This window comes from Ursus maritimus, unplaced genomic scaffold, assembly GCF_017311325.1.
Source record: "Ursus maritimus isolate PB19 unplaced genomic scaffold, ASM1731132v1 scaffold_35, whole genome shotgun sequence".
In the NCBI taxonomy this organism is placed as follows: domain Eukaryota; kingdom Metazoa; phylum Chordata; class Mammalia; order Carnivora; family Ursidae; genus Ursus; species Ursus maritimus.
In genome coordinates this window covers 9270996-9298162 of record NW_024426119.1, presented here as the reverse complement: position 1 = coordinate 9298162, position 27167 = coordinate 9270996, and the positions used below count along the sequence as shown (strand labels likewise).

At 36.5% G+C, this 27167-nt stretch overlaps 1 protein-coding gene and 1 pseudogene across 1 annotated transcript in view; one reads left to right on the top strand and one right to left on the bottom strand.

The window, feature by feature from the left end:
* The window catches only part of UBR1 (ubiquitin protein ligase E3 component n-recognin 1), a 130851-nt gene that overhangs the window by 31993 nt on the left and 71691 nt on the right, over positions 1 to 27167 (top strand). The window contains exons 5-14 of the mRNA XM_008702183.2: positions 10912 to 11042; positions 13641 to 13779; positions 15579 to 15641; positions 15888 to 16011; positions 16326 to 16433; positions 17074 to 17162; positions 18966 to 19064; positions 23583 to 23740; positions 25925 to 26024; positions 26578 to 26706. Coding sequence (XP_008700405.1) covers positions 10912 to 11042; positions 13641 to 13779; positions 15579 to 15641; positions 15888 to 16011; positions 16326 to 16433; positions 17074 to 17162; positions 18966 to 19064; positions 23583 to 23740; positions 25925 to 26024; positions 26578 to 26706 — 1140 coding nt within the window. The remainder of the gene's footprint in view (positions 1 to 10911; positions 11043 to 13640; positions 13780 to 15578; positions 15642 to 15887; positions 16012 to 16325; positions 16434 to 17073; positions 17163 to 18965; positions 19065 to 23582; positions 23741 to 25924; positions 26025 to 26577; positions 26707 to 27167) is intronic.
* On the bottom strand, positions 11073 to 13029 carry LOC121100203 (annotated as a pseudogene).

Sequence of the window (27167 nt, the reverse complement as noted above, 5' to 3'; positions counted from 1 at the left end):
AAAAAAAAAAAAAAAGAACTAATAAGTTCAGCAAGAATGTAGGATACAAGATAATTATACAGAAATCACTTGTGGTTTTATACATCAGTAATGAAAAATCTGAAGAAGAAATTGAGAAAAAAATTCCACGTTTACTATAGTATCAAAGAGAATAAAATATTTAGAAATAAATTAACAAAAACAGTATAAAATTTATGTTTTGAAAACTATTGAACACTGTTGAAAGAAATTAAAGATCTCAATAAATGGAAAAAGTCCCACTTTTAAAAAAAGTTTTTATTTTAATTCCCATTAGTTAATATACAGTGTAATATTAGTTTCAGGTGTACAATATAGTGATTCAGCAATTCCATACATCACTCAGTGCTCATCACGACAAGTGCACTCCTTAATCCCCATCACCTATTTCATCCATCCCTCTACTCACCTCCCCTCTGGTAACCATCAGTTTGTTTTCTATAGTTAAGAATCTGTTTCTTGCTTTGCTTCTTTCTCTCTTTCTTTTTTCCCCTTTACTCATTTGTTTCTTAAATTCCATACATGAGTGAAATCATATGGTATTTAGAAGACTTAAAATTGTTAATGTGGCAGTCCATTGGGTGTTTTTTCCCAACACCACCAAGCGATTAAACTCAGTTCTCCATTGACACTGACCAGGTATCCCACAAATTTAACTCAAGTCTGATACTCTCTGCATGGCGATAGCATCAGATCCTACAGGTTAAGAGCACAGTCTCACAAGACTGCCCCCACTTCAGATGCCAGTTGGAAGTCTAGGTTGTTCTCTTTGCTTCTGCTTCTGACCAACTGGCTGTAAATCAGAGATTCTCATAACCCTCTCTTCGGATTCCATTAATTTGCTAGAGCAGCTCATAGAACTAAGGAAATCAGATTTCCTAGACTTACTAGATTACCTATGTATTATAAAAGGCTGTACTTTAGAAACAGCCAGCTGGAAGAGATGCATAGGGCAAAATATTTGGGGATGGGTTGGGGATCTTGCATGCTCTCCGAGTACACCATTCTCCCCAGATCTCTGTGTATTCACCAACCCAGTTTTCCATATCCCGTCCTTTTGGGTTTTTATGGATGTTTCACTATATAGGCACATGATTGATTAAATCATTGGTCATTGGTGATTGATTCAACCTTTAGCCCCTCTTCCCTCTCCAGCGGTCAGAGGGTAGGACTTGAAGCTCCAGCCTTTGGATCATGGTTGGTCCCCCTGGCAACCAGCCCCCATCCTTTGTTACTTTCTGAAAGTCACTTCATTAGCATAACAAAAGACTTTAAAAATTCCTCTCATCACTTTGGAAATTCCAAGGGTTTTAGGAGCTCTATACCAGAAACAAAGACCCAATATATTTCTTCCTATAATTCTTCCTTCACGATATCACAGGCCATACTCCCCAGTTGATCTACAGATTCAACACAATTTCTATCAGAATTCCAACTGAGAGATTTTTTTTTCTCTATTTTAGTAATTGACAAGCTTACTTTAAAATTTACATGAAATTATAAGGGACCCAGAAATAGCCAAAACAACCTTGAAAAAGAACAAATTTGGAGAACTCACACTTCCCTATTTCAAAACCTACTACAAAGCAACAGTAATCAAGACAGTGTGGTATGACATAATGATAAACATAGAGATTATGAGAATAGGTTTGAGAGTCCAGAAATAAACCCACATGTCTGTGGTCAACTGTTTTTCAAAACCAGAATACGAAGGGCCTTCACTAGGAAAAGAATAGTCTTTTTATCAAATGGTACCAGAACAACTAGATATCCACATGCAAAAGAATGAGTCTGGATCCCTAGCTCACACCATACATGAAAATTAACTCAAAATGGGTCAAAGACCTAAATGTGAGAGCTAAAACTATAAAACTCTTAGAAGAAAACATAGAGGTAAATCTTCATTACCTCATATTTGGCAGGGGATTGATAGATACGACAGCAAAAGCCTGAAAAATAAAAGAAAAAATATGTAATTGGACTTCATCAAAGGACACTGTCAAGAAAATGAAAAGCCTACAGAATGGGAGAAATATGTTTGCAAATCATATTATCTGATAAGGGACTTGTATCTAGAACTTACAAAGAGCTCTTAAAACTCCACAATAAAAAGACAACCCAGTTTTTAAAACCGGCAAAGTCATTTCTTCATGAATAGTCACTTCTTCAAAGAGTATATATACATATATATATACACATACACATAGCCGATAAGCACATGAAAAGATGCTTAGCATCATTATCCATTAGGGAAATGCAAACCAAAATCATGACATTCTTTTTCATCCCCACTAATGGCTATAATCAAAAAGACAAATAATAACAAGTGTTAGTGAGAATGTGACAAAGCTGGAGCCCTCATATGCTGTTGGTAGAAATGTAGAATAGTGCAGCCACTTTGGAAAATAGTCTAGCATTTCTTCAAATGATTAAATGTAGAGTCAACATACACTCCAGTAACTCCACTTCTAGGTATATACTCAAAATAATTGAAAACAGTTGTTCAAGCAAATATTTAGACATGAATGTTCATGGTAGCGTTATCATAATACTATCGTTACAGAATAATATATTACTCATAATAAAACTCAGTGTCCGTCAACTGATAAATGGATAAACAAATGTGGGTAAATCGAAACAATGCATTATTTGGCTGTAAAAGGAAAGTAATGAAACATGCTTCAATTTGGAGGAACCCTGAAAACATTACTCTAAGTGAAAAAGCCAAATACAAAAGATCACATTATATGATTACATTTAAGTGAAATGTCCGGAATAGGCACGTTTAAACAGACAGAAAAATAGGTTAGTGGTTCTTTAGGTCTAGGGGGTTGGAGGCATTGGGTGGGGGAGGAAGAAATCACTAAGGAGTTTTTTTGTTTTTGTTTTTTTGAGGTGATGAAACTGGTCTAAAACTGATGTGATAGATACAAATATCTAATATACTAAAAACCATTAAGTAGTATATTTTGAGTGAATTGTATAGTATATGAATTATATCTCAAGCTATTAAAAAAACTGAAGTACCTAGAGCCTCACTTATGAAATAATATTCTTCTTTTTTTTTTTTTAAAGATTGATTTGAGAGAGAGATTGCGTGGGCATACGTTGAGTAAGGGGCAGAGGGAGAGAGAGAGAGTCTCAAGCAGACTCCCCATGGAGCATGGAGCATGGAGCCTTTCACAGGGCTCCATCTCACGACCCATGAAACTATGATCTGAGCCGAAATCACAAGTTGGACGCTTAACTGAATGAGCCACCACTTATTAAATATTCTTGATAAAAATGTTTAGCCTGAACGTAATAAAACCTTGGGGTTTAACTTTTAGGAAATACAGGGGCAACATGAACACGATAAAGAAGACCACAAGAAAGATTAATATAAAATGTAGGACATTTCAAGGTAAATCTAGAATGTAGGAGTTTTTATAGGAAATATGGCCTGGTTTCTGGCATGAAGAACAAAAGCCTGGAAGGGGGGATGGGAGATTCATTTAGATGTAAATGACCTAGACATAATAACCAAGTGCAGTAGATATTTTGGGAAGAATTAGGAAAACTGAATATGTTCAAGACATTAGATGATATTTAAAAATTATCAATGTTACTAGATATAATAATGGTATCATAAGTATGTAAGAAAATTCTTTTTGTTAAGGTGCCTGGGTGGCTCAGTTGGTTAAGCAACTGCCTTCGGCTCAGGTCATGATCCTGGAGTCCCGGGATTGAGTCCCACATTGGGCTCCCTGCTCAGCGGGGAGTCTGTTTCTCCCTCTGACCCTCCCCCCACTCATGCTCTCTCTCCCTCTGTCTTATTCTCTCTCTCTCAAATAAATAAATCTTTAAAAAAAAAAAAGAAAATTATTTTTTTAGAGATGCATGTTAAGTATTTAGGGGTAAAATATGACTAATTTTTACCTTAAAATACTTGAACAAAAATACATATATGGAAAAATAACAGTTACTGAATTTAGGTAAAAGTGTGCTTGTTATACTGATCTTCCTGTTTTTCTTTTCTTTTTTTTTTTTTTTAAAGATTTTATTTATTTATTCGACAGAGCTAGAGACAGCCAGCGAGAGAGGGAACACAAGCAGGGGGAGTGGGAGAGGAAGAAGCAGGCTCATAGCGGAGGAGCCTGATGTGGGGCTTGATCCCATAACGCCAGGATCACGCCCTGAGCTGAAGGCAGACGCTTAACCGCTGTGCCACCCAGGCACCCCTATCTTCCTGTTTTTCTATATTTAAAAAATTTTACTGATTAAAAATAAAAATCACTCAATTAAACACCAAATAAATAACAAAAACATAGAAACTGTCCTTAAGCATAGAAGGGGGAAAAGAGAAAGTTTCCAAATTTGTTATGTAAAGCCAACATTATATTGACCACATATTTGACAAAATAGAGAATTTACAGATCAGTTTTATTAATAATTGTTATGTCGAAATACTAAATAAAACATTACTGGGTGAAATCAAGTTTAAAACACTCATGACACTATCATGCTTACATTCCTGAAATGAACTCCTCTTGGAATTCACTTGTGAAATCTTGGCACTTTCTGGGAAAGTAGCTTCTTTTTTAAAAAATTTTTATTTAAATCCAGTTCAGTTAACATTATATATTATTAGTGTCAGAGGTAGAATTTAGTGATTCATCAGTTGCATACAACAACATCCAGTGCTCATTACTTCGCATGCCCTCCTTAATGCCCATCACCCAACTACCCCATCCAACAACCCTCAGTTTGTTTCCCAGAGTTAAGAGTCTCTTTATGGTTTGTCTCCCTCTCTGTTTTTGTCTCATTTTATTTTCCCTTCCCCTATGTTCATCTGTTATGTTTCTTAAATTCTACATATGAATGAAATCATATGGTAATTGTCTTTCTCTGACTGACTTATTTTACTTACCATAATGCCTTCTAGTTCTATCCACATCATTGCAAATGGCAAGATTTCATTCTTTTTGATGGCTAAGTAATATTCCTGTGTGTGTGTGTGTGTGTGTGTGTGTGTGTGTGTGTGTGTACCACATCTTCTTAATCCATTCATCTATAGATGAACATCCGGGCTCTTTCTATGTTTTGGCTATTGTCGACATTGCTGCTATAAACATTGGGGTGCATGTGCCCTTTCAAGTCAGTATTTTCGTATCCTTTGGATAAATACTCGGTAGTGCAATTGCTGAGTTGTAGGGTAGTTCTATTTTTAACTTTTTGAGGAATCTCCATACTGTTTTCCAGAGTGGCTGCACCAGTTTGCATTCCCACTAACAGTGTAAGAGGGTTCCCCTTTCTCTGCATCCTTGCCAACATCTGTTGTTTCCTGAGTTGTTAATTTTAGTTGGGAAAGTAGCTTCTTTGGTAACATTCTTAATTTCTTCCAGGATTATAGACCTGAAATCAAAAGTCATTAATCATGTTCGTTGATGAAACAGGATATTCCCATTATAGAGAGAAGAAAAGGAAATCTATTGCTGTTATTTAGCACTGTTCTGGAAGTCAGTCAAATAGGCTCACAGAATAAACTAACATACATCAATATTGGAGAGCGGGCAGAATTGTCATGATACCTGGAAAACCCAAGAATGTTAACTGAAAAATGGAAACTAGAGTAGAGTTTAGTCAAGTTATTGGTTACAGAACTCGTATTAAAAACCATTAGTCTTTCTGTTTAATGTATTCGAATATTACTTGAATGCCCTTACAAGCAATAATATCTTTTAGAAAATGTAGTGGAAGGGGGCCCAGATCGTGCAGCTGGTTAAGCGTCCAAGTCTTCGTTTTGGCTCAGGTCGTGATCTCAGGGTCTTGAGATCGAGCCCCATGTTGGGCTCTGCAGTCAGCATGAAATCTGCTTCAGACTCTCTCACTTTCTCTCTCTGCCCCTTCTGCTTGTGCATGTGTGCTCTCTTTCTCTAAAATAAATCTTGGGGGGAAAAAAGAAAATGTAATGGAATAGGGGTGCTCGGCTGGCTCAGTCAGTGGCGCATATGACTCTTGATCTTGGGATCGTGAGTTCAAGCCCCATGTTGGGTATAGAGATTTTTTTTTTAATGTGATGGAAGAGAAGATCTCGTTCACTATAGCATGAGAAAAAATATAATAACTTGGAAAAAATCAATCTGCCATCTCTATTTTAAGAAACTTGAAAAGTATACTCTGGTAGGCATGAAAGAAGGAAAATATCAGGAGATATACTTCATTCTTGGATTGGACAATTCAATATTACAAAAAATATACAATATTAATATACAAAATTAAAAATTTTTTCTAGAGTTAATCCACAAAATCAGTATATCCTCAACCAGAATAACAACCAAATATTCTTTTGGAACTTGACAAAGTAATCAAAAGTTCTTCTGGAAAAATAATCTTTGAGAATTGTCAGGAAAAGCTGAAATAAAGAGTTAGGAGTGTGGGTAGGTCTAATCGTAGTAATCCAAATAATGTGACTCTTGCTACAGGAATAGACAGCAAAGAATGGAATAGAAAAGAGAATCTAAATCCAGATGGGTAGTAAAGATAGCATTTCAGATTGGCGGCGGTTTGTAACTGGCTGCCCATTTGAGGGGGAAAAAAGTACAAAGCTTGATCAGATAAATTCCAGAAATATCAAGGATTTTTAAAAGCTTTTTTTTTTTTAAGAAAAATTATAAACTTGTTAGAAGGAAATATGGGTGAATTTTTTAAAAATAATCTTGAAGTAGATTGGGTCTTTCAAAGATTTTTTTTTTTTAATTCAGAAGCCATAAAAAGGAAAAGACTGATAAATTTGCTTCTGCAAAAATTAATGACTTCTTTATAGCAAAAGCTTTGTCATGAGATTAAATGACAGACTGGAAAAAACATTGCAATATGTCATAAAGGATAATGATCTATCATTAAGAAACCCCTGGTATTCTGTATATTTGTGTCATGTGACCATTCGTGTGTAGTGTACTCTATTTTACAAAACTCAGAATGGAAAGAAATGGAATTATATTTGGAGAGGTAAAATGTGTTGTCTTCTCTTGAGTAGAAGTATTAGAGCACAACAGTATGGGCTCTAGAACAGGTGTCCTCAGTTTGCTTTATAACCCCACTGATGGCTCTGTGACCTTGGCAGAGTTAATCAACCTTTCTACCTTTCATTTTATCTCTAAATTGGAGATAATACCATCTGCCTCATAGGGCTGTGAGGATTAAATGAGATAATACATGCAAAGTGCTTATCCCTTAGAATATGTCTGGCATATTCTAAGGGCTAAGTGAATGTTACCTGTTATTATTAGTATTACAGCTTCTACTGCTTTTCCCATTACCTTTCTTACTTGCGATACTAATAATACCACATATTCATATGTTTTAGAATTAAGAGAGAGATCGTTCAAATGAATAGTATCATTTTATCCTCATTACTACTTTGTGAGGTAGATACAGTAGCTCCATTTTATAGAAGTAGAAACAGAGACTCAGTAAGTGACTTGCTCAGGTTTGCATTATCTAGTCAGTGGCAAAGTTGTACCTAAAATTCAGATCTTTAGATTCTGAGTTCCAGCATGTTTTTTAAAATCTTGAATTTAGAAGTAATTTTAAATTTATGAAAAGAGGCAACAATAAAAATAGTACCAAGAATATTCATATACTTTTTACCCATTCACCAATTGTTAGCCTTTTCCCCCATTCACTTTATTATTCAGCATTCATTTTTTAGATTGCCTCATTTACTTGTCCTAATCTCAGATGGCCAGTCCTTCATTTGACAAATATTTATCAAGTGCCCGTTACTTGATTAAATATTACCAAATGTCCATTCACTGGAATACCAGTTTAAACCTTTCAAATTTATTCTCATTTTTGTTTTGTTTAATGAACGCTTTTAATTCTGATTATTTCACTTTCCTCTAGTATTTTTGAAAGGGTACTGAAATATTTTGGTACATCAGAGAGTAATTTGTGGCTTGGTTTTTATAACCTCTTCATTCCATAACTAGTCATTCTGCAAAACCTGTCATTGTGTTTTAAGTACCTGAAGAATCCTTGGGAGTTAAGTTGACTCATTGAGTCTACAAAACTAGCTTCCCTCCCTCGGCCTCATGGATTTCCAGTCCATTTGGGGTTTTCCTGAATCATAATGGCCTCGGAATAGTGAATTTAGTCCTAACTGAACTAAGCTGATTTTGGATTTAGAATTAGATTCAAAAGGTGATTGGTCGTTCAGGCTTATCCTAAAAGTGAATCTGGATATTCTCGAACTGACTGATTATCTGGAGGTGAGGGAGGGGTACCTGTGGCTAGCATATAACTAATCAGTTCACGCAACACAAACAGTCCTGTGTACATGGCATTTTGTTTCATCTTTGCTTTGATGAATGTGAAAGCCATACTCTGCCAGGTGTATGGCATTGTGCCAGTCATAGTGGGGATTTTTACCAAGTGTAATCCAATCTGGCTGGTACTAATCAGCCAATCATCCAGCTTTTGGCAATGTCTTTTGAAGAGAGGCCTCTTTCCAGTATATGTAAAAGCAGTTTCTCTCTAGTCCTGCAGTACATTTCTGGGTTAATTATTTTTTTTTTTATCCTACTTAGATTATAGCCCTTTTGTTTCCTCTCATTGATCTTCTTATTTTCTAAGCTGTAGATGCCTTGCTTGAAAGTTTCTTATATACTTACCAGATCCCTTCTAAAGGACTTACCTCTGATTGATATGGTATGAAAGTAATGAGCTGATTCTTTTAACTCTTCACTACTACCTCACACTACTTTTTTGAGGAATTCCAAAGGATATATTGAGCTCCTATATATAGGAATGTAGTGGACTGGTATCGGTCTTAGTACTTTGGCATTCTGTGTATTTCTCTCTAGTAAATGCTTCTGAACAAAATCTCCAGAAGAGAAGGTGATATATTGAAGAGAAGGCAAAAATTGAAAAAAAAAATTGAAATCATAAATCATTGGGGAGGGAGAAAGAATAGGTGCAAAAGAGTAAAAATGTGTAGGTTAAGAGTTTGGTGAACACAGAATGAAATACAGTTCATTAGAATAGTCTGCAGAGGTAGGTTAAAATTTAATATTAAAATCTTATATTGAATTACTACTGGATTTTTTTTGTCTTAAAGAGCTCCTGTGTTTTTTTTTCCTATTTACTCTTTTGTTTAAACAGCTTATTGAGACATAACTTGCATAACATTTTAAAAAATTCTCCCACTTCAAGTGTACAATTCAGCACTTTTTGGCATATTCACCAAGTTGTTCATCCATCACCTCAATTATAGAATGTTTCCATCACCCCCAAAAGAAACCCTGTATCCATCAGCAGTCACTCTCCATTTATTGCAAACTCCCCAGCCTTAGGCAATCACTCTTTTACTTTCTGTCCCTATACGTATGGTCTGTTGTGTACGTTTTATATAAATGGTATCATATAGTATGTGGCCTTTTGTGATTGGCTTTTTTTCACCAGCATAATGTTTTCAAGGTTCATCCATGTTGTACCATGTACTTTTTGGTGTAAGTAATATTCTGTTTTTGCGGTCAAGTAATATTCTGTGTATAAATATTCACATTTTATTTATCCATTCATCAGTTGATAGACATTGGGGTTGTTTCCACTTTTCGGCTATTATAAATAATGCTGCTATGAATATTTGTGTTTATGTTTTTGTTTCAGACATGTTTTCATTTATTTTGGATAGATATGTAGGAGTGGAATGGCTGGGTCATATAAGTATGTTAAATATTTTGAGCATCTGTCAGATTATTTTCCAAATTGGCTGCACCATTTTACATTTCCACCAGCGGTGTATAAAGTTTCAAATTTCTCTACATCCGGGCCAGCACTTGTTATTATCTTTTTTATTATAATAACTGTAGGGGCACCTGGGTGGCGCAGTTGTTAAGCCTCTGCCTCTGGCTCAGGGCGTGATCCCGGCGTTATGGGATCGAGCCCCACATCAGGCTCCTCCGCTATGAGCCTGCTTCTTCCTGTCCCACTCCCCCTGCTTGTGTTCCCTCTCTCGCTGGCTGTCTCTATCTCTGTCAAATAAATAAATAAAATCTTTAAAAAAAACAAAAAGCTTAGTAACTGTAGCAGGTGTGAAGAAGTATCTCATTGTGGTTTTGATTTGCATCAAAATCAAAAGAGCATTTGAATGCGATTTTTAGCTAATTGGTTTCAACAAGCCTTTAGTTACGGAGCTAGTGGTCTGTAATAAAGAGAACATTGTTTTTTGTGGGAGCCAAAGACTCAGGTTTTAGTCATTTCTGCTATTTATAGGCTCTTTTACTTTGGATGGGTTCCTTATGCTTTAAATTTCAGTACTTCTCGGGCACCTGGGTGACTTAGTCGGTTAAGCATCTGCCTTTGGCTTGGGTCGCTGATCCCAGGGTTCTGGGATCGAGCCCCACATTGGGCTCCCTGCTCAGCGGGGCGTCTGCTTCTCCTTCTTCCTCTGCACCTCCCCCCTGCCCATTTTCTCTCTCTCTCTCTCAAATAGATAAATAAAATCCTTTTTTTTAAATGTCACTAATTCTCTCCCGTTCTTACAGAGTGGATATGAGGATCAGTTGAAATAGTGAGAAAAGTTTTTTGTAAGCTCTAAGGGATAACCAGATGTTCTCTGATATTACCATAATTAGGCTACTCAGGAAGGCAGAGAACATTCATAAGGGAGAGCATCACTAAAAAGGGGACTCTGTGTTTCTGTCTCCTTTCCTTTCTTTCTGTAGCACCAACTTGGCCACAAGGAATTAAGCTAAACTGATGTGAATAGTAACCCTCTTGAGCTCAACTGAATTTGTTCCTGAAAGATGGTGTAATGAAGTCATTAAAATAATTAAAAATTAATAATTTTCTCGTCCATTTATTTATATACAATGTTGGTAGTTATATTTTTTCTATACTTTCTTACAGAATTTACGTTGTCCATTGAATGAAGAGGTAATTGTCCAAGCCCGGAAAATATTCCCTTCAGTGATAAAATACATTGTAGAAATGACTATATGGGAAGAGGAAAAAGAACTGCCTCCTGAACTCCAGATAAGGTGGGTACAGTTTTCAAAAGGGAGATGTTTTGGCAAAGATTATTTATGTTGCAGAATTAGTGTTGGAAAAATGTTTATGTTGTACTGCTTAATTTATCAGCATTATGAAAATTTTGTAGAGCATTATCTTTTGGGACTACTTTCAAAATGTCCATTTAGATGAGATGCTCTGCATAGGCACTAAACAGAAGGTAAGCCAAAAGAACACCCTAAACAGGAGCTTCTCACTTTTAAGAAAGAGCATCTTGGGGGTTTTGTTTGTTTGGTCAGAAAACAGCCAGGTGTTTTCACATTTTATTAACTACAGTATAGACCCTAGAGCTGCCTCATTCCCTACCCCCCCACCATGGGGTCAGGCCTTCCCAGAAGCCCCTGCCTTGGCTGCCTGCGCCTACTGGAACTCCTGCTGTAGCTGAGCCAGGGTCTCCCTCTGTTGCTCTGACTGCCCTTCGAGGCCCCAGAGCTGGGATTCATATCACTTAATTTCAGCTGTGATATAGTCCAGCCTCTTCTCCACTGTGGCCTGAGCCTCTCCCAGCTCCTGTTTGACCAGCACAGGACCCAGAAGTTTAAAGACCCTGTTGGACCCATCTAAAAGGGCCAACTCCTCCTTCACAATATTACTTTCTGTTAGTCGCACCTCAAGTTTCTGCCTCCTTGACAGGGATTTACTCAAGTCCTTCTGTAGCTGCTGCTATTTCTCCCCTTTTTCCTGTAGCTTCTTCTGGATTAGCTCAGCCATGGCGGGGATGAAGGCATTTCTTTCATTATTTGGGCTGGGGGTCTTGTTCTAAATGATTTATAAGGACCTAGAAGCTACTTACCCCAGAAGAGAAGTAAATTGCCCAGTTTGATCCTGTCCTGGACCAACCTCCAGATTCCTCGAGATGTTTATAATGGGAATAAGGAGATAGCCCTTTACCAAGTGCTTTGATACCCAGGATTATTTCCTTACTAGTTGGAGGGATTTAACATTTTAAAACTAAAACCCAGCAATTTCTAACAGCCATAAATCTTAGAGTGACAGTATATGCTCTTAACTTATAAACATACAAGAGAATTCCAGATCTGATATGAAGATACAGTTTGAGCCTTGTGGGAATTTTTCAGTGTAATATTAGGGATTTCACAAAATTGCATTACATTTAAATACTATTGTTCTTTGAGTTTACAGGTTTTTTTGTTTTAGGAGGAGAGAGAATTAAGAATTTTAATTTATAAAGACATTAAATGTATTCTTTAGACTCTTGGTGGGCCATAAACTGCTTGGGGAAATAAAGGTTATCAGAGATTGCATCCACAAAGGATTTAATTTCAGATATGTGATCATGTCAGTTAAACTCTTTAAGAAACTGTGGTGTTGGGATGCCTGGGTGGCTCAGTCGCTTAAGTGTCTGTCTTCAGCTCAGGTCATGATCCCAGAGTCCTGGGATCGAGTGCCGCACCGGGCTCTCTGCTCAGTGGGGAGTCTGCTTCTCCCTCTTACTGTCCCTCTGTGCTCTCTCTCTCTCAAAGAAAGAAAGAAAGAAATCTTAAAAAAAAAAAAAAAAAGGCGGAGGAAAAAAAACTTTGTGTTGGTAAACACGATACTAGCAATCTGCCTGCCTGAAAAGGGAGAGTTGCTTGAGTTTGAGGGTGTATATAGCAGCACCAGATTTCACATTCGTAGATCTGAGTTTGAGGCCTTCTAACTGGCATTGTGACCATGAAGAAGGTTTTTGTTTTTGTTTTTTTTTTAAAGTAAGTTCTACACTCAATGTGGGGCTTTAGCTCTTGACCCCAAGATCAAGAGCCAGATGCTCTCTACCAGCTGAGCCAGCCAGGCACCCCTGTTTCCTGAGCTCTAAGAGGCCTGAGAAAATCTGCCTCTTGGAGTTATGAGATGGATTGAGTATATTATAAAAGCATATTATAAACTGTTTAAAACTGCTAATAATATCTGACATGCCCATGACATACCCATGACAACGGTTTTCACATTTTTTGTGAGATCCTCACACCACTCTTGACTGTAGATATTATACTCTTTTTAAAGGTGGAAGAGGTACTGTTATCTCATCAAGATTAAAAGCTTAAGCAGCCTAAGGTCCTTCAGTCACGTGGTAGTGCGAGCACTTTCAATCTGTATACCTTTTTTTGTTAAACTTAAATGTTCTATAAAGTCAGTAACACTTCAAGTAAGTAGAAAGTAAAAGCAAAAATAAACTCAATAAAAACTAAGTGTTAATAAAATCTTACCATTTATCTTTGCCTGCTTGAAGGTCCTGAGTCCAGAGCTGTCTCCTTTTGCTGCAGGAAGAGATTAGCAAGAGTTAAGAGTAGCATTAAAAACATATTGCCACTAAACTGAAAGTAATAATTTATACCTGGAGGTAATAAAAAAAATGCAACGGTAATACTTTTATCAGGGTTTTTAAAATTTCATGGCATTGTAACACTTAAAATAACTTCCTTTATCAGTATTGCTGTGGTACTTTCTCATATGTAAGAAACTACATGGTGGTGCTTTTGTACAGATGTTATATATTATCTTAGTCTATTTTTCACGTTTTCCTTTATTTGTTTCAGTATCTGAATATATATCTATATTTTTAACAGGGAGAAAAATGAAAGATACTATTGTGTCCTTTTCAATGATGAACACCACTCATATGACCATGTCATATACAGTCTACAAAGAGCTCTTGATTGTGAGCTCGCAGAGGCACAGTTGCACACCACTGCCATAGACAAAGAGGTTCGTGAGCTTCATTTAATTCTTGTGCTCCCTCACATCAGCTTCCTGGGAGTCAGGTGTTGACTGAGCCCTTGCCAAGTGCTCTTTAGTATTGTGTTAGGAACAATCATACTCTTCCTTTATTCCTTATACTGTAGGTAAATTGGTTAAAACTTGATTTTTCTGTATATCGTAATTGTAGATAAACTATTAGCATTCTTTTAATCTAAATAATTAGAAAGTTACTGAATATATTTGGCAAAAAGTAGTTAAGAATGTTAGCTTTAGTCTGTTTCTATACATATTTATTAAAATAGCATTCTAGGGGTGCCTGGGTGGCTCAACCGTTAAGCGTCTGCCTTCAGCTCAGGTCATGATCCCAGGATCCTGGGATCCAGCCCCTCATTGGGCTCCCTGCTTGGAAGCCTGCTTCTCCTCTCATACTCCCCTTGCTTGTGTTCCCTCTCTCACTGTCTCTCTCTGTTAAATAAATAAATAAAATCTTTAAAAAAAAAATAGCATTCTAGGGGCGTCTGGGTGGCTCAGTCGGTTGGGCATCTGCCTTCAGTTCAGGTCATGATCCCAGGGTGCAGGGATAGAGCCCTGCATGGGGTTCCCTACTTTGCAGGGAGCCTGCTTCTCCCTCTCCCTCTGCCTGCCCCTTCCCCTGCTTGTGCTCTCTCTGTCAAATAAATAAAATCCTTAAAAAAAAATGGCATTCTATGATTATTGAGTGTATAAACAAATGCATTGATTTTGATATTTTTAACATTATTTATTACAACTATTTTTAGCATAATACTAATGCTGTGGTTCAGCTTTTTAAAAAATATCTATCCTGGGGCGCCTGGGTGGCACAGCGGTTAAGCGTCTGCCTTTGGCTCAGAGTGTGATCCTGGCGTTCTGGAATCGAGTCCCACGTCAGGCTCCTCCGCTATGAGCCTGCTTCTTCCTCTCCCACTCCCCCTGCTTGTGTTCTCTCTCTCGCTGGCTGTCTCTATCTCTGTCGAATAAATAAATAAAATTAAGAAAAAAATCTATCCTAAGTAAAATGTGTTCCTCAGGTATATAGAGGGAATATTAACTTAATCCTTGTCTTGAGAGGAGTGTAATATAGTGGAAGAAGCAGCATGACATTAGTAATTAGTGTAGTGGTTCTAGGGCTTGAGGAATCAATACCCTGGTCACACCTGTCATCCAGTAGTGGATGCCAAGTATGTTGTGGAACACATGTTGAGGAACTTATAAATTCATTCATGGAAAGTATTTATTTATTTATTTATTTATTTATTTATTAAAGATTTTATTTATTTATATGACAGAGAGAGAGTGAGAGAACACAAGCAGGGGGAGTGGGAGAGGGAGAAGTAAGCTCCCCACCAAGCAGAGAGCCTGATGCGGGGCTCAATCCCAGGACCCTGGGATCATGACCTGAGCCAAAGGCAGATGCTTAACTGAATGAGACACCCAGGCGCCTGCATGGAAAGTATTTAAAACATAAGAGCAGGAGTTTAGTAAATCCTGGATTATTGTTACTGGATAGAAATAGAGTACACTATAGCAAGTGAAGAACTGGCATCTTGCCAAGCAGGAAATCCAGCATCCTAAAGTATACTCTCTCTTAGCAGTATCAAAAGTTCTGAAGTTTCATAAAGGTGTTAAATGTTTATGTTTATCTTCTAGGTATTGCCCATCTTATGACTTTTAGGCAGTGAACAAATGATTAATAATTAAGAGCTCGTTAGGCCTTTGGGCTACATATTACTTATTGATTGGGGTTGTCATTCTACTACTTAATTCTCATGTTTGTTTATAATTAGGGTCGTCGGGCTGTCAAAGCAGGTGCTTTTGCTGCTTGCCAGGAGGCAAAGGAAGATATAAAGGTAATTTTCTGAATTAGGGATAAAAGAGAATTGTAAGAGGAGTTCACATTACAAGAGCCGAAGTAGAACAATTACACTGTTGAGTGGTTTGGCATCCTAAGTAAAGGTAGGATTGGGCCATTTAGACCCAGAGATTTGAAACTGTGAGTGTTATATAAGATTTTTTTTTGAAGAATAGATTACTTAGTTAAAACAAATTTTAAAACTAGTGTTTTGTTTTGTTTTTACTATTCCTTTCATTTGTAGAGTCATTCAGAAAATGTCTCTCAACATCCACTTCATGTAGAAGTATTACACTCTGAGGTTATGGCTCATCAGAAATTTGCTTTGCGTCTTGGCTCCTGGATGAACAAAATTATGAGCTATTCAAGTAAGCATACTGCCTATTTTTCTTATTTCTCAGTAAATACTGGTTTTTGAAATAGCCATGAATTTGAAAATGTCATGAGTATAAAACAAAAGTTTTTTTCATTTTTGGTGTATAAATTTTGATTAATTTTCAGAATGGCATCTCAAACACCATCAATAATATTTTACTGCTTTTGATTCTTTGATGTTGACAGAATTATTCTTGATATCAAACTGGGAAGATTAATCTTAATTTTTTCACATGTTATTGTAGGAAACATACTTTTAGGAGGAATATTATGAGAATAAAAGTTATCTGACTTCTTTTGTTTGTAGGTGACTTTAGACAGATCTTTTGTCAAGCATGCCTTAGAGAAGAACCTGGCTCTGAGAATCCGTGTCTCATAAGCAGGTTAATGCTTTGGGATGCAAAGCTTTATAAAGGTAGGTAGATCCTTGCTTATGCTGCTTGCCATGAGGCATCACCTTAAAGTGGAGCTATAATCTTTTTTGTTTATTAAATCAGTGATCTCGATTGATAAGATATTATACTTTTAAAAAAGTTACTCTATCAATATGTATTCTTCTGTGGTAAAACTTAGAGATACTATCTTTTAATTGTGTCTTTTCATTTAGTTAGGGCTAGTAAAAAAGAGTATGTGTATATATTCATGTAGTGGTGCCATTGTTAAAGCTATGTTAATTTTAATTTTTAAAATCCAAATGCAGAACAAACAGAGAAAGATGAGAAAAAGGCTAAAGCGAATGGAAAAGGGAAGACACAGAGTAAGAGTAATTTTGAGTGAAATAGAATAAAAAGGAATGGAGAAAGCTTGGACAAGGTAGAGTGAAATAAGGCAAAGTGGAGGGGCAGAAAGAGAGGGAAAAGGCATATATGTATGTATTTTAAATTCTAGCTATTAATTATTAATGTGATAAATGCTACTTATGTTTGAGTCCTTGAGGTCTGTTAGTATGTGAAATATTTTTATAATATTCTGCCATTTCTAATAGCTGGAATTTTTTTTTTTTTGCCTTTGTGATACTCTTCCATTTTTCCACTTTCCCCAAAAATGATCTGTAGGCGCCCGTAAGATCCTTCACGAATTGATCTTCAGCAGTTTTTTTATGGAGATGGAATACAAAAAATTCTTTGCTATGGAATTCGTGAAGGTAATTGCTCTTTATAAATAGATGTCAATAATAGAAAAAATTATTTTGGAAATGAAGTTGTAGAAACAAAGCAGATAATTATGAATCAAGAATTTAATTTTATGATTTATTTCTTTGTCAAAAGTCCATTCATTTTCACATTCGAAAGTGTGGAAAAAATAGTGTCAGAGAGGAGATAGATGGAAAATGACCTATTATTTGCCTGGACAGAGCAATAGGAAATTATCACATTCACACATGCATTCATTCTTCCTAATCATTTGTCTGTTTTATAACAAGTAAAATTATAATGAGTAGAAGTGACTAGTTGAAAGGCATAGCATGGGAAAGGAACAATTATGCATGCTGAAGGGAGGCAGGAATTAGACAAGCAAGAGTTATACTTAATGGAGGCCAAAACATAAAGATATAGCTTATAGTTTTTTAATATTGTTCTATTGGTCTATTGACTATCCCTTGCATTGTTTTATATATATATTTTATGGGGGGAGGGGTCTAGCTCTCAAGTTAGATCGCAAGGTAATACATAACAGGTACTTTTTGAATCTTTTACTTTTCCTTATACAAAGATATCCAGGGGTTGCCTGGCTGGCTCAGTCAGTGGAGCATGTGACTCTTGATCTCAGGTTTGTGAGCTTAAGCCCCATGTTGGGCGGGGAGCCTACTTAAAAAAAAAAAATTATATATATATATATAAAATATTAAAAGAGAAAGATAGCCAATAAATACTTGTTTCTTCTGATTTTGAATTATAGGTAGTTCTGTAAAAATTAAAACAGGTCAGAGGTAGGATCCAGGATGGAATTGGAAGCAGAAAATGCAATAATGACTGTTGAAGGCAAATGATACTGTGGGACAAGATACCTGCACTCTCTGGATTTTACAAGTAGAGTGTTAAAAGTAACTAACACATTTAGTTTCTTGAAAGATGGTAACAACTCAAGCTATTAACTCTCTTTTTCTGAAACTCTTAGAATATTGGACCAGATCTGTGATCTGAAATGATTTTTTTTTTCTTCTACAAAAGCAGTTTTCTCTACTTAAATGAGATTTTTTAATACCCATGGTTACTTCTTTGTAGGAATTCCAGTGGATAAAATTAAATATGTAGGTCAAGGACCTAACACTATGCTTGATACATGATGGAATGTATTATTTTTATTTCCCACTGTATCAGGGTTGATTTTCATCTGGTATGCATCAGTATAGTTAAGAAGTTATTCACAACCAACAGCCATTCTGTTTAAGGTTGGACTGAATCTGGTTGGTTTTCTGGGTCCCATCAGTTTTTAAATACTTTGAATATTGCCTCTGCCCTATACCACTGCAATAGAATCTGCTAAAGATTGTCCCAGATTCTGTTTAGAGAAAGGATATGCAGCACCACTACAGCTCTCTATGATTCTTACGTATGTGTGTGTGTGTGTGTTTTGTTTTTTGTCTTTTTATGGTTTTCACTTACAACTCTGCTAGATCGGGTAGCTGAGTTCATATTTGGTCTTTCAGTTGTTATTCTCTAATATATTTTTGCTTACCATATTGTCTTCCCTTTAGAAATAGGAATTATAGAGGCACCTGGCTGGCTCAGGCAGTAGGGCTGGCAACTCTTGATCTCGGGGTGGTTGTAAGTTCAATCCCCACGTTGGGTGTAGAGATTACTTAAAAAATATGTATTTAAAAAAATAGGAATTTTAATACTTTTAATCATATGCATAGACATAAATCTGCAGCAGGTATTAAAATGGGGATTTTAAGTTTTCAGTAATTTATAATTTATTCTCCACTTACTATTACATCTTTCAGTATTATAAACAGCTGCAGAAAGAATATATCAGTGATGATCATGACAGAAGTATATCAGTAACTGCACTCTCAGTTCAGATGTTTACTGTTCCTACTCTGGTATGTATTGATCATTTCTTTGCAACCTTTCCAAGTAAAACCTGTTTTACTTGTTAAGAACTTTGCCTAGTATTGAATCAAATTAAAACAATGTCAGAGTACTATATTGGGCTAATTTCATTTGGAAAATTGGATAATACTTTAGTGGTATCACAACTAATGAATCATCGAGCCTTACATCGAAAACTGGGGATGTACTGTATGGTGACTAACATAATATAATAAAAAATCATTATTAAAAAAAAAATACTTTAGTGGTATCTGCATGTGAAGTATATTTTAGTGGGACCCAAGGACAAGATAGCTTTGGAGTGGGAGTGATGGCATGACTGTTGTCCAATAGGCCTGATCCCTGCAGGTGAAGTCCAGAACTGGTTTCTCAGATTCTAGAGTAACTTGAGATCTGTGTCTTTTCAATACCCAAACTATTCTTTAGTTTTTGTTTGGGTACAGGGGTATAGATTAAGATAAAACAAAGCAGGAGGTTGCATGTTATCAGACCACAAAGCCTTGAAACTGGAACTCAATCACAAGAAAAAATTTGGAAGGAATTCAAACACTTGGAAGTTAAAGAGCATCCTGCTAAAGAATGATTGGGTCAACCAGGAAATTAAAGAACTTAAAACAATTCATGGAAACTAATGAGAACAAGAACACGTCAGTCCAAAACCTATGGGATACTGCAAAGGCAGTCCTAATAGGGAAATACATAGCCAGCCAAGCCTCTCTCAGAAAATTAGAAAATCCCAAATGCACAAGCTAACCTTACACCTAAAGGAGCTAGAGAAAGAACAGCAAATAAAACCTAAGCCAAGCAGGAGAAGAGAAATAATAAAGATTAGAGCAGAGATCAATGAACTAGAAACCAGAAAAACAGTAGAACACATCAACGAAACCATAGGCTGGTTCTTTGAAAGAATTAATAAGATCGGTAAACCCCTGGCCAGACTTACCCAAAGGAAAAGAGAAAGGACCCAAATTAATAAAATCATGAATGAAAGGGGAGAGAGCACAACTAACACCAAGGAAATAGAAACAATTATTAGAAATTATTACCAGCAACTATATGCCAACAAATTTTTAAGCAACCTGGAAGAAATGGATGCCTTCCTGGAAACTTATAAACTACCAAGACTGAAACAGGAAGAAATAGACAATCTGAATAGACCAACAACCAGTAACAAAATTGAAGCAGTAATCAAAAACCTCCCAAAAACAAAAGTCCAGGGCCAGATGGCTTCCCAGGGGGATTCTGCCAAACATTTAAAGAAGAAATCATACCCATTCTTCTGAAGCTGTTTCAAAAAATAGAAACAGAAGGAAAACTTCGAAACTCCTTCTATGAGGCCAGCATTACCCAGATCCCAAAACCAGGCAAAGACCCCATCAAAAGGGAGAATTACAGACCAATATCCCTGATGAATATGGAATGCCAAAATACTCAACAAGATCCTAGCCAGTAGGATCCAACAGAACATTAAAAGGATTACTCACCACGACCAAGTGGGATTTATTCCTGGGATGGAAGCATGGTTCAACATTCCCAAATCAATCAACATGATAGAGCATATTAATAAAAGACAAGAGCCATATGATCTTCTCAATTGATACAGAAAAAGCATTTGACAAAATACAAACTCCGTTCCTGATTAAAACTTCAGAGTATAGGGATAGAGGGAACATTCCCCAATATCTTAAAAACCATCTATGAAAAGCACACAGTGAATATCATTATCAATGAGGAAAAGCTGAGAGCTTTTCTCTTAAGGTCAGAAACATGACAGGGATGTCCACTGTCACCACTATTGTTCAACATAGTGCTAGAAGACGTAGCCTAAGTGATCAGACAACAAAAAGAAATAAAAGGCATCCAAATTGGCAAAGAAGTTGTCAAACTCTCTCTTTGCAGATGACATGATACTTTATGGGGAAAACCCAAAAGACTTCACCCCCAAATTACTAGACCTCATACAGCAATTCAGCAATTTGGCAGGATACAAAATCTATGCATAGAAATCAGTTGCTTTTCTATACACTGACAATGTAACAGTAGAAAGAGAAATTAAGGAATCGATTCCATTTACAATAGCAACAAAAACCATAGGATACCTAGTAATAAACCTAACCAAAGAGGTTAAGGATCTATACTCCAGAAACTACAGAACACTTACAAAAGAAATTGAGGAAGACACAAAAAGATGGAAAAATATTCCATGCTCATGGATTGGAAGAATAAACATTGTTAAAATGCCTATGCTGCCCAGAGCAATTTACACTTTGAATACCGTCTCTATTAAAATACCATTGACATTTTTCAAGGAGCTAGAACAAACAACCCTAAAATTTGTATGGAACCAGAAAAGACCCTGAATCACCAAGAGAATGTTGAAAAAGAAAAATAAAGTTGGGGGCATCACATTGCCTGACTTCAAGCTATATTACAAAGCTTTGATCACCAAGACAGCATGGTATTGGCACAAAAGCGGACACATAGACCAATGGAACAGAATGGAGACTCTAGAAATGGACCCTCAACTCTATGGTCAACTAATCTTTAACAAATCAGGAAAAAATATCCAATGGGAAAAAGATAGTCTCTTTAATAAGTGGTGCTGGGGAAATGGGACAGCTGCATATAGAGGAATGAAACTGGACCATTCCTTTACACCATACACAAAGATAAACTCAAACAAATGAAAGACCTCAATGTGAGACAGGAATCCGTTAAAATCCTAGAGGAGAGCATAGGTAGTAACCTCTTCGATATTGGCCACAGCAACTTCTTTCAAGACATGGCTCCAAAGGCGAGGAAAACAAAAGTAAAAATGAACTTTTGGGACTTCATCAAGATAAAAAGCTTCTGCACAGCCAAGGAAATAGTCAACAAAACTAAGAGGCAGCCCACGGAATGGGAGAAGATATTTGCAAAAGACATTACAGATAAAGTGCTAATATCCAAGATCTATAAAGAACTTATCAAACTCAACACTCAAAAAACAACCCAGTCAAAAAATGGGCAAAAGACATGAACAGACAGTTCTCCAAAGAAAACATACAAATGCCTAACAGACACATAAAAAAATGCTCAACATCACTAGCCATCAGGGAAATACAAATCAAAACCACAATGAGATACTACCTTACACCAGTTAGAATGGCAAAAATTAACAAAACAGGAAACAACAAATGTTTGCAAGGATGTCAGAAAGGGGAGCCCTCTTACACTATTGGTGGGAATGCAAGCTGGTACAGCCACTCTGGAAAACAGTATGAAACTTCCTCAAGATGTTAAAAATAGAACTACCCTATTTTTGGGTATTTACCCAGCAATTGCACCACTAGGTATTTATCCCAAAGATACAGATGTGAGAAGAAGGGGCACACGCACCCCAGTGTTCATAGCAGCAATGTCCACAACAGCCAAACTGCGGAAGGAACTGAGATGCCCTTCAACAGATGAATGGATAAAGAATATGTGGTACATACATACAGTGGAATATTATTCAGCCATCAGAAAGGATGAATACCCACCATGTGCATCGACATGGATGGAACTGAAGGGAATTATGCTAAGTGAAGTAAGTTAGGCAGATAAAGACAATTATCGTATGGTTTCACTTATATGTGGAACATAAGCAATAGCATGGAAGACTATAGGGGAAGGGAGGGAAATCTGAAGGGGGAGAAATCAGAAAGGGAGATGAACCATGAGATACTATGAACCCCAGGAAACAAACTGAGGGATTCGGAGGGGAGGGGGGTGGGGGGCATGGAGTAACAGGGTGATGGGTATTAGGAGGGCATATGTTGTGATAAGCACTGGGTGTTATACTCAACTAATGAATCATTGAACACTACATCAAAAACTAATGATGTACCACACAGTGGCTAGCTGAACATAATAAAACAAAAACAAAAAAACCCAAATCAGGAGGAGAGAGTACTGTTAAGCATTTGCATAAAATAAGTGCTGATATGGTGCTATATAGGCCTGGGAGGAGAGTGGAGAATTCTGCCTGCTTTTTTTTTTTTTTTTTTTTTTTTTTGTACTACTACTTTTCATGTTTCTTCTGGATAATTTGGTTGACTGTTCTTACTTTCCCATTTCAAAGGCCAGAGAAAAGGATGGAAAAGAGACAGGGGATTAGGAGTGATGGGGAGATAGTAATAGATAGTAATATGAAAGAAGTCATGAAGTGTATCTATGTTCTACTTTGCTCATTGTGTAATTACCAGTGGTAAACATTTATGTAGATAACCTGTGTGATGGGCTTGGAGTGTCCAGACAGGTGTTACTGAGGAGTAGGGCATTTTTACTTTTAGAAAATAACTTCTTAGAATTTGCCGTTCTGTGAGACTAAGGACTGTGTTTGATGCATTTATTTGAAACACTTATTTAAAATGACTCACTGAAAAATAAATAAATAAAATGACTCACTGACCAACCAAATGAATGAATAAGTTAAGTCCATACTATCATGAGTTAATAATAAAGAATATTCTTGAAATATTCTGCAGGCTCGACATCTTATTGAAGAGCAGAATGTTATCTCTGTCATTACTGAAACCCTTCTAGAAGTTTTGCCTGAATACTTGGACAGGAACAATAAATTCAACTTCCAGGGTTATAGCCAGGACAAATTGGGGAGAGTATATGCAGTAATATGTGATCTAAAGTAAGTTGTTCAAGTCAAAAGGTAAGGGTACCTATTAATCACAGTGTGCTTATGTATTCCATTTTATAAATAAACGTCCAATCCTTTAACTAAAATTCTCCTTACAATGATAGCAAGTACAAAGAACTGTTACTGTCTTATGTCAATAAATGTTTTAAGGGAAAGCTTCTTGTAGAGTCACAACCAGGTTAACAAAGAAGGCATTGGGGAGGGGCCTGTTACAGGAACTTTGGGTCTCTTGGGGTCACTAAATGAATCTCCCCTCATAACTGCCATGCCTTCCACTCTCACTCATGCACTTTGGTTCTGTCCATTTGACATATCTATTTGTACATAGTTTCAGATAATCTTGTTCTGAGTTTCTTTTTAACTCCCTTTTTCATACATACATTTCTTAAGTTTTTTTGCTGAAGAGGATAGAATTTCCTTTTAATCTAAAGTTGGAATCACATGATAGATCACTTTTGGGATTGTTGGACTTAAAAAGAAATAAGTTTCCACTTATTTTAGAATTGGTGAATATTATAAGGGTTGTGATATATCGAGTATTCAATAAATCATAAGCTTCAAAAAATTCTTTTAAGAATATATTAAACAAAATACATTGCATTTAGTTTACTTTAAAGTAAAGATTTCCAAGATGTATAGGATTAATTATTTCTAGCCCTTGGGGGAAAAAATCATTCTAATTTTGTCTACATTTAGTGACCACTTAGGGCATAGAGAGGTGGAAACAGGCTTCCAAACCAACCCTGAAATAGTTTGCTTTGCTTAAAAATACATTTGACGGGGGCACCTCAGTGCTTAGTCAGTTAAGTGACCGGCTCCTATTTCGGCTCAGGTCATGATCTCAGGTTTGTGAGATGGAGCCCTGCATTTTGCTCCAAGCTCAGCGGGGAACCTGCTTCTCTCCCTCTCCCTCTGCTCCTCCCCACACTCTGACCTTCTCTCTCTCACTTTCTCTCTCCCTCAAATAAATAAATCTTTAAAAAAATATATTTGACAGATATCTGTAATTATTCATTGGATCCTTGATATTACTAAGGAAAAAGTTCCCAGAACTTTTCAAATTCCTCAGTTTTTAAATATGATTATACATCTTTCTCTAAAGTTCAGCAAATTATCACATTATCACAACTTCAATACAGAGATGGTAGATGAATTCGGTAGTGAATCACCATTTAGCCGGTGTGCTTCACAAAATATACATGTATTACATGTATACAAAACAAACAGGCAAAAATGCACAAAAATGCCAAACGGCTGTACTTAAACTTATCAGTGTTAAATCAGTATATTCATTATTCTTTGGTCTACTGTACAGGAAAAATTTCTTTATTATGGCCCTTATTACTGTGAAATATTCTTGTAGCTGAGTTATTTTTTATCCAGGGAAGTGGTACATAATCACCTCTTTGTTTTATCACATTTTATTTTGTTTTATGCATTTCTGACTATAGTTATTCTCTACAATGGATAATTTAGAGTCAGTACATCCCTAGATACTTTACCATATGTTAAAACTTTAGGGTTGCCTCTTTGGATGTTAACTTTGAAAATTTCCCAGTCTTCTGATGGTTATTACAACTTCTCTCCTACATCCTTACCTAAATAGAGAAATCTCTAATGACAAGGAGAAGGGGAAATTCACATATTTTGAGCACCTAGAAAATCTGTACTGTGGTTGTCCAGCTGTGATAGGCTAGGTTGCTTCCAAGGTTCACTTAAGCAGAACAACTTCTGAGTGGGGAAGTCTTAACTTTAACAGGCTTAACTTTGACAGCCGCCTCTCATAGAGCCTTCACATTTTGCTGGTAGAATCCTAGCTCTGCCCAGAGCTTCTAATTATTTTAAGAGATGAGAATCCAGGGGCACCTGGGTGGCTTTAAGTGTCTTTAAGTGTCTGCCTTCAGCTCAGATCATGATCCTGGGCTCCTGGGATCAAGCCCCGCATCGGGCTCCCTGCTCAGAGAGAAGCCTGCTTCTCCCCTCTCCTACTGCCCCTGCTGTGTTCCCTCTCTCGCTGTGTGTCTGTCAAATAAATAAATAAATAAAATCTTTAAAAAAAAAAGAAGAAATTAGGATCCATAATGGTGATGAATCAACATTGTCTGTAGCTCTGAGAACTGTAAAATTATCTCGGAATGGGAAAGTGAAATATTTCTTTGTCTTTTAAAATGATAGGTATATCTTAATCAGCAAGCCCACAACATGGACGGAAAGATTAAGAATGCAGTTCCTTGAAGGTTTTCGGTCTTTTTTGAAGATTCTTACCTGTATGCAGGTATGATAGTTCTTCTATACATCAGTAAAATAAATTTATTTCTAAAAATTTAGCCCCCGTCTTTGTTTTAAGCAAATTGTGGTTGTTATTTGAGGAAGGCTATATCTAATAAAGTAGAAATAAGATTTAAACACTGCGTCACTGATCCTGCTTTAATAGATCTTTAATGGGTATAGTTCTGTATACTTTAGTTAACTACTGCTATTATTACTGTTCAATGTTTATTGAATGCTTACTATGTGATATGGTAGTAACCACTTTACATGCATTATCTCTTCTGAGCATCATAGCAATCTTATGAGGTAGTTACTATTATTATTTTCATTTTCCACATAAGAAAATTGAAGTCTAGAAATAATTTGACCAGGGTCACATGCAGCTAGAAAGTGACAGCTGTGATTTGAACCCATGCATTCTGACCAGGTATAATAGCCATGTTATAAAAGCTATGCATATATGAATATGAATCCTAACAATTTTATATTTTGACAGTAGAGGAGCAAAGAAAGAGGGTCTGCTATATACATATAGAGTAATCACTCTTTTCTTATAGGGAATGGAAGAAATCAGAAGACAGGTTGGGCAACACATAGAAGTGGATCCTGACTGGGAGGCCGCCATTGCTATACAGATGCAATTGAAGAATATTTTACTCATGTTCCAAGAGTGGTGCGCTTGTGATGTAAGTAAAATTTGTTAGTAGGATCAGTGCCCTTTTAAGTGCTCTAATGGTTATCAGTAGTAAAGTTTTATGTAGCAACTTGCTTCATGTAAAATTTTATTATTTAAGTAGTTGTGTATTTGAATTTGTCTTATTAAATTTAGAAGGAAAATCCAGTGTTTGTTTTTAAAGATTCTATTTATTTAGCGAGAGAGAAAGAGCATAAGCAGGGGGTGGGGCAGAGGGAGAAAGAGAGAGAATCTCAAGCAGACTCCCCACTGAGCATGGAGCCCAGCGCAGGGCTGGATCTCACGACCCTGAGATCATGACCTGAGCTGAAATCAAGAGTTGGATGCTTAACCACCTGAGCCACCCAGGCGCCCCAGAAAATCCAGTTTTTTATACTTCTTTTGAAAATGTGCTCCATGGTAGTTTTATTTACATTTGGGAATAGTGGGGTGTAAACAGTACAACAAAACACA